The sequence below is a fragment of the Cucumis melo genome, chromosome 2 (assembly GCF_025177605.1).
Source record: "Cucumis melo cultivar AY chromosome 2, USDA_Cmelo_AY_1.0, whole genome shotgun sequence".
NCBI lineage: Eukaryota > Viridiplantae > Streptophyta > Magnoliopsida > Cucurbitales > Cucurbitaceae > Cucumis > Cucumis melo.
In genome coordinates this window covers 22067954-22075811 of record NC_066858.1, presented here as the reverse complement: position 1 = coordinate 22075811, position 7858 = coordinate 22067954, and the positions used below count along the sequence as shown (strand labels likewise).

The 7858-nt window shown below is 31.2% G+C and overlaps 1 protein-coding gene across 5 annotated transcripts; it reads right to left on the bottom strand.

The window, feature by feature from the left end:
• Positions 1-3536: 3536 nt before the first annotated feature.
• Positions 3537-7241, bottom strand: LOC103494262 (replication protein A 32 kDa subunit B-like). 5 transcript variants are annotated; one of them, XM_051080961.1, is made up of 11 exons: positions 7190-7241; positions 6969-7112; positions 6540-6650; positions 6372-6469; positions 6205-6246; positions 5374-5451; positions 5014-5173; positions 4812-4904; positions 4659-4738; positions 4061-4126; positions 3537-3974 (listed from the first exon to the last, which is right to left on the bottom strand). In XM_051080961.1, the coding sequence occupies exons 2-11, from the start codon at positions 7068-7070 to the stop codon at positions 3890-3892; spliced, it is 915 nt and encodes a 304-aa protein (XP_050936918.1). In that variant the 5' UTR covers positions 7071-7112; positions 7190-7241; the 3' UTR covers positions 3537-3889. The 5 variants fall into 5 exon arrangements, with proteins under 5 accessions (XP_050936918.1, XP_016901361.1, XP_050936917.1 ...); XM_017045872.2 differs by having other exon boundaries at positions 5014-5092; XM_051080960.1 differs by having other exon boundaries at positions 3537-3648; positions 3877-3974; positions 6969-7233.
• Positions 7242-7858: the final 617 nt, after the last annotated feature.

Here is a 7858-nt window from a genome sequence, read left to right as displayed (position 1 = left end):
ACATCTAAATCTACTCGTTTTGCTTTCGACGAATCTTGAATTTAATCGTTTATAAATTATATTTAAAATGATTAAATAATAATATAAATTTACATAAAAAGAAGACACCAGAAATAAAATTTTAAATTTCACACAAATATTTAGCTATTGAAACAATAAAGTACAATACGTTTACGTTAGGTATTCTTTTAAAGATTTGTCAAACGATTAAGGACTAAAACAAAATTTTCTTTTGAGGTTGTTTTCACACATTACAGAATTGCCAACTTATTTACCAATATAATTAAAATGGCAAAACCTTTTCACTCCATTAAAATAACTTTCTGATTTGTTTTGACTGTTACTTCACATTTCCAACAATTTAACATTAAAATAATTTCTCAGTACTACGAGGTTTAACGATAAAACTATAAGTGAATAAATTTACTAGATTTAAAAGGTATAGTTTAACGTCATAGATTGACGTCTAGAATGCTCCAATTTATATTATTATATCATACAATATGACATCTTAGCTAGCACTTGACAGACAAAAACTGACATAATTTCACTGAACAAAACTTAAAGATAATATTTTCTTTTTACTCAATAAAACCCCCCCACTAATTAAATATATAATCTCAAAACTATACTCAAATTCTAGATGTGATGAGTTCAAATCCAAAAATAAAAAAGAATAAAAGAAATCAAAACACACATCCAAAGCCCTTGGGAAATACATAAAGTAATCACTGGTGTACAATCCAAAGATCATTGGTATTGATAGTATGAGATCCAGAAATAATATCATTAAAAGATATTATTATGCTCTATTGAGAACACCCTAATCATAATGTGCTGATTAAACAAAACCACTTGGTGTAAAATGAAACTCTCATACAGCCCTTCTCGAAAAAACGGTTGTAAATGTAACAATCACCTTTAAAATCAAATTTAAATTTAGTTCCTAAAATCTTGAAGCTATCAATTAGTGATAGAAGTATATCTTTAAAAAGTTTTGGTATATTAATAATTATTTAAAAATATTATTATACATTTAATTATTATTTCTTTAAAGTGTTACACAAAAGAAAATATCTCCAAACATTTACATTATGACTTTATTCTAGTCAATAACAAAAAATATTAATGTTGTTAAGTGAAGTCGATAATATTCTCGTTTAATTGCTTTACCAGCTCCAAACAATCAAATCCAACAAAAATGTATTGAAGGTCCATCAAGACTAGCAACATATTGTCGGGCCTTATTTTAATTTGTACACCTAACAAGAATTTTCACATAATGTCTTGAACATGTGTAACAATTGAAGAATCAACCTCTCTCTCTTCTCTTGAAGATAATGTATACAAAATTGGCCGACATGGTTGAATTTTAAAAGCATGTAATGAGTTCTATAAATGAAGGGTTGATGTTCTACATATATATATATGATGTTTGATAATGTTTTTTTTTTTCCTTTTCTTTTAAATTCTAAAAGGAATTAAAAAAGGAGAGAAATGAGAAGTGAAACGTGGAGACAAAAAAATGAATGATTTTGGTTTTAGTCACAGAATGGTTGTCTAAAAGAAGAAAGATGCATAAAGGAATAAAGAAATGGGAAGGCTATCCTATTTTAAAATTAAATTTAAATTAAAAGACTATAATTATTTGAAAATTGAATTAAAATTGGGAATTAAATGGAGAGGTTGTCTTTTTGTGTATACCAAAAGCGAAGAGGAAAAAGAGGATTGGCAGAGAGTTCGGCGGGGCAGTGTTTGAATTTGCTTTTTATGATTCCTTTTTTCTTTTCTTTTCTTATTATTTTATAATGTGAACTTGAAGCTAAATTCCAGATTGAGAAAGAGGAGGGAAAGAAAAGGATAAACAATAATGTTTGTGTTATGGTCAAAATATGAAATAAAAAGTTATGTGGATGGATGGAGTGATTCTTCACGTTACTGGTCTTTTTTCTTTTTTCTTTTTTTTTTTTTAATTTGTTTATCATCAATTTTCACATGCATTCTTAATGTATTTTATTGAATATTTTGATGAGGGTTTATCTGCATTTGTTTTGCTTTCTTACTTTAAAGTTTTTTCTACATACAACTTATGTGTAGGGTGGGGCAGCATTGAATGAAATTTGGATTCTGAACCATTTTAGTAAAGTTGTTTGTAATTACAGTTTACATGTGTAGACTATAAATAAAAACTTCCTACTTTTCTGATTATAATTTTATCATTCAAGATAAATTAGAAATATCATCTTTATCAGAATTTGTCTTTGGATTCAACATTTTTACACACATCATTTTGGTTCATTCCCATTTCACTTTAGTTTAGTTGACTTTTTTTAAAAAAAAAAATCAAACATTTGAGCTGTATTAGCCATTTTAATGTAAATTTAAAAATATGTGAACTCAACATCGACTTTTTTTTCTTGAAAATAATAATTATTTATCTAACCAATTTCAAAAGATGGAAAATTCGAACTAGGTTAGGAACCGACTTTAATAATAAGATTCATGGAGTAGATCAAAAAAGAAAAAAAAAAAAGAACCTTTCAACACAAACCTCTTCCTTTTTCCTATTATAGAAATTTGGTCTAAGATTGAAAGTTTGAAATTAACTAAACAAAAAATAAAAAGCTAAAACCCTACAGTCATTTTGTTTTAGGTTTTCAACTTTTTAAAATTAAGCCTATTCCTCCTTAATTTCTTAATCAAATTCCAAAAGTTTTTAAAAACTAGTTATTTTAGTATTAAAAATTTGATTTACATTTTGAAAACATTGACAAAAAGTAGATGACAATGAAAAACTGTTTAAAAGTGAGATATGTTTGTAGACTAAATAACCAAAAAGCAAATGATTATACAAAACGGTAGCTTAAAAACGGGTTCCAAGGGTTACTTATGTCTTATAGGGTCAGGAGGCACTTATGGTAAACGTTTATCCAGCAAAGAACCCATATTTTAAAACCTTACATAAAAAGGATGTTTCTAAGATCTTAAGGATCATGGTTCTAACAGGTTTCAACTTGTGAAAGCACATTAGATAAAACAAGAGTACCAACATTTAAGTAAAAAATCATAAAATATATAACACAAGAATAAAAATTATAAAATAGTTACATATATAATACAAAAACTAGGAAAAGACTACAAAACTCACATACAATCACCTGTTTGTATGCTTTTTTTCTAAAGTTTTCAAATGAAATAGCTTCTATCAGCGATACTTTCATTTTACCACCATTACGAGTTATTCTTGATTTTTTAAAATTGAAAGCCATTAAGCAACTATTGAGGATAGCAATTGATTTGAGAAATTTGCTATCTGTTGCTATCGTTGATATCAACTATTAGCGATAGCTTCTATTTGTAATAACAACTAAAAGATAAACTTGACATTTAAAAAAAATTATCAATCGACTAACCAACATTTGCTAATTTTACAAATATTTAATTCTTGTGCTATATTCTTAGTTTATTTCCTAAATATATTATTTGCCATTATTGTCCTATTGGTTTAAAAGTTTTGAGTTAGTTAGCAACGCAGGTAAAAATGAACAGTGTTCTATCCTCTAATTTCGCAAGGGAAAAAGTTACTGTTTGCGGATTGGAAAGAAGTCCTGGAGTCGGCCAAATCCACCTCTCCAGGCTGCTGGCACCCTGTGGCGTATTAGCACACTTCACATATGTTGAAAATACAAACAAACATCACAATAATAGCATCAACTATAAACAAGGCATAGCCATGTGGGATTTTGGATCGCTGTTATAGAGGCTAAAACAGACGTTTCAGCATCATATTTTGACCACAGTGATTTACCCAACTTAAACTATAGATGAAGCGAAACAACGGCACTGAAAAAAACTTCACTTCAATTCGTTAGTTACCATAATAGAAACGTCAACCGTTGGCGGTTGATTTGAAGTGGTAATCATCGGTTGTTGAGTAGATTAGGCCTTCCTCTTCTAGATTTTTCATCGCCGGACTGCAAAACAATAACAAAAATGGTAAATTTTAAGTTACAATCCTAACTTGCAAGATAAGTTTTACTGTGAGAGGAGAGAGTAATACATGAGCTTCTCTAGTGGAACTTTGAGCTGTTGAGCAATGACATCACGGTGTGCGCCTCTTTCAGAACTACATACAAAATAAATGTATAGAGACTGTAATAATAAATCTAAACTAAGAAATCGATGAGCAGGGAAAGAAACCAGTGAGAGAAGCGTTCTAGGCTTCGTTTATGTTGTACAATTCTATACTTAAGTAGATATACTGCTCCTCTACTCCAGAAAAAGGAAAGACCAATTTGTTAGATTAGGACTACAGCTCTTCCGAATAATTCTCATCTAGGAAAAACCTTTTCCTGGTGGTGCTTGGGTCATTTAAGAATCCTAACAAGTATAATAAACAATTCACCAAGCTATGGGGGCCGAGTCTCAAAGAAGTTAGTCATCTATTCATGAAAGAGAGAAAAAGGGACGAGAAAAAAAAACATTCATCGGCCATCAAAACCAAAAAGATATACATGTATGAGGAAAGAAAACAACTTAGAAACCATCTATTTTCTTAACTATGCATCTAGATTGCAAATTCAAGACTAACAAGCACGAAAATGAAAATAGGGAGGATGAAATGAAAAGAATTGCATCATTGTTAAGAAGGCACTTACTCGCATGAAGGAAGTTGCAGAAAATCTAAGACCATCTGCTCAAGGCTCTTCCAACTATCACCGCCTGCTTGACCAGTGTACTGAAAACAGCTCATTAGAAGGTTGCATAAGTAAACCGTAGCCCAGCACACGTGAATTGAATAAGGATCTTACTTGATTTGCAATGGGAGCTTGATATCCTTTCACGGGCGTATTAGATAGATTTGTCATCTGTGGCTGAGTAGTCATACTACTACTTTGTTGTTTCTATCAGTACAGCACAAACAATAACCCAAAAGCAAACAGGTAAGGCAAGCAATATTACTTTAGTCCTAATCAAGATATCACTAAAAATTTGAAATGACTTGATTAATACCCGCAATCTGGTGTTGTAAAAATGAACATATATGGATTCGATGAAGTGATTTGTGATCTCATTATAGTCCGTCACCGGCCTGTAAGCCAAATACTTCATATCAAAATCCCAACGCCGCAATGGTATAGAAATCATGCACATAAGTTGCAAAGAACAAGCACTGCAACAATTTCATTTCGTTGAACAAACTGCTCATGAAATACCTCATCTCAATTCAATTGCTAAAAGTATAAAATAAACTATTGTCCACTATAGTTCAAGAACAGCATTCATACAGTTTATGCACTCACAACTCAAATCCCTAAGAAATGACAAAAGCAAGAAATCCCCGAAAAGAACTAAGGGAAAACCATACACTACCTGATAGAAAAGACATTTAAAGTTCTTTTACCCTGGAAGCTCTTTAAGTGGCCATGGACCCGGACATACATGCCATCCCTGAAGCATGAAAATGTTTAAATGAGCTGAAAGGGGATAAATCTGAAAGATGATTAAATGCATCATTAGTCCAAATAAACAGAGTCGTCCCCCAAATGATCGTTTAAGAGATTTAATTTCAGGTTAAACAGGGAAACTAATCCAGAAGAGCCACAAGTAACATCTCAATGAATGATAATTGCAAGTTGATGGAGACCTCTGTTATTTTCAAGAAACAGCATTCAAACCAGAACATATGCAAGAACCACACTTTTTATATTGATAAACTTCCAACAAAGTTCAAATTCAGGAAAAAAAAACTGAATAGAAAAACAGTAATAAGTTTTCAGCTATCAAGAGAGCTGGGATCTCTCCTCCTTAGCGATTACCGACCACAAAATTCTGCAACTCCCTGTCTTGGCTTCCTTTCTACCCAACAAAAACCAACCGACCATCTTCTCGGTATCAAGCAGGATCTACTTTCCATTAATACTTGCTACTTCAATAAGGATGAGATAAAAAAGAGACATTTGTATGCCCTGTAGTAGCAATGGCTGCAGATATATAGTTCATTTTTCTCAAACTACAGAACAGTATAACTCCACGTCTACAACATGGTGTGTTCCATAAGTTCTATCTTAATTCACAAGAGATTCTAGTAGGCAACGTTGAAAAATCAATCATGAACATTTTATATTATAACAGCAACAGAAGTATTACGATCCTCAAGGAATATTTTAAAAGTTATTAAAGATAGAGTAGAAAGAACATTACAATATTCCCTCAACTTCATTTGAATCCGCAGCTTCATTGACCCTATAGACACATTTCACAAAAGAGAAAAAAAAAAAAAAAAAACAATATCAACAAGAAACAAATCTTAACTTTTCTCATCTTGTAGAGGTGTAGGTGTGGGTGCGGTGGTGGGGGGAAGAACAAACCATTTGCTACAGTCAATCCGTCCAGTGCCATCGTCCAGTGCAAAAGTCACATCAGTAATTCTTCCTGCTCTATTACGCACCATCCCTACAAGCTTAACCTGAACATAATGCAGCTCAACAAGCAACTCAATACATAAAATAAACAAAACATACAAGTCCAAGACTAACATTGTTAACATCAACACCATCAATAACAAAATTTGATTTATCGTCACTGGACAGAAATGCGTCGTTTATCTGTTTCACTGTTAATGGAAGCAATGCCTGGACATCCCGATTCTGCAAATTACACACACATATATAAGTCTTCATTTCGTTGATAATCAAAACTCTGAAGGATATACTAAAGGCAAAAAAGAAAAAAAAACGCCATAACCGCACAAATACCAAACAGACTTCAAATCCAAACAATATATGAACTATTATTCAACTCATTAGCAATCGAAGTACGAATCATTTCAAACTGTTGTAACAATTTCAGTCAGAAAAAACGTAAAAACGCATGTGATAAATTCAAGTGGCGGAAACTAGTAATCAATACGTAAGTAAAAGGAATCGGAAAGAGACTTAAAAATTATATATGAAGATAGAACGTACTTTGGCCGGAGAGAATGAGTGATCAGGGGCCTGGGTGGTCTGAGATGGCATAAATCCACCACCGGAGAAGGCAGCGTTGCCGTCGAATTGACTTGCATACATCGTTCTTCCCCTGTAAAGGTAGGAGTGAAGAATAATGAAACCCTACAAGAGAATCGAAGTGAGTGATCGAGAGCAGTTTGAAGAGCAGTTTGAGAAATGAAATTTTGCTTCGGTAAAACCTAGATATCCCACCACTTCACCATCCCTCCCGCCATTTCTTAGAGCCTTGTTTATTTATTTATATACTGTTTAAGCGGAAAACTATTTTAAATAAATAAGAAAAACCTTTTAAAAATAGTAAATATTTTTTAATATCTAATAAATTTATAATTTTTTAAATATTTTATAATCCAGTTTCCCTTTTTGTGTACTTGTAAAAGAAATTAGTAAACAGAAAAGCTTTTTTTATATAATTTGATTTTGAAGATTTTGATAGTTGATGTAAATATAGTAAAAAGAATTGAAACCACTTACATTAGCTTCTTAAATGGTTTCAACTTTTTGTTTTTGTTTTTCCTATTCACAGCTATTTCTCTTGGGTACTTTTTCCATTTATTGGTATTTTTTAAAATAAAACTTCTCCACTCAATTATCCGATATAGGTAAACATAATTAAATTACAACTTTTAAGTAGCACATTAACATGAATGATGCACTGTAAAATATAATTTTATAATCGTATTTTAAAGTATGAGAATAAATGCATTCTAAAATAGTGTCTCGAGTAGATTATTTTTAAGCCATATAAAAAACAATTATTAAGTACTAAATAAATATTGTTCGGTAGCTTTTTGGTAATATCTTTTAATTATTTGTTCATGAAAATAAAGAGATTTTAATTATATAGG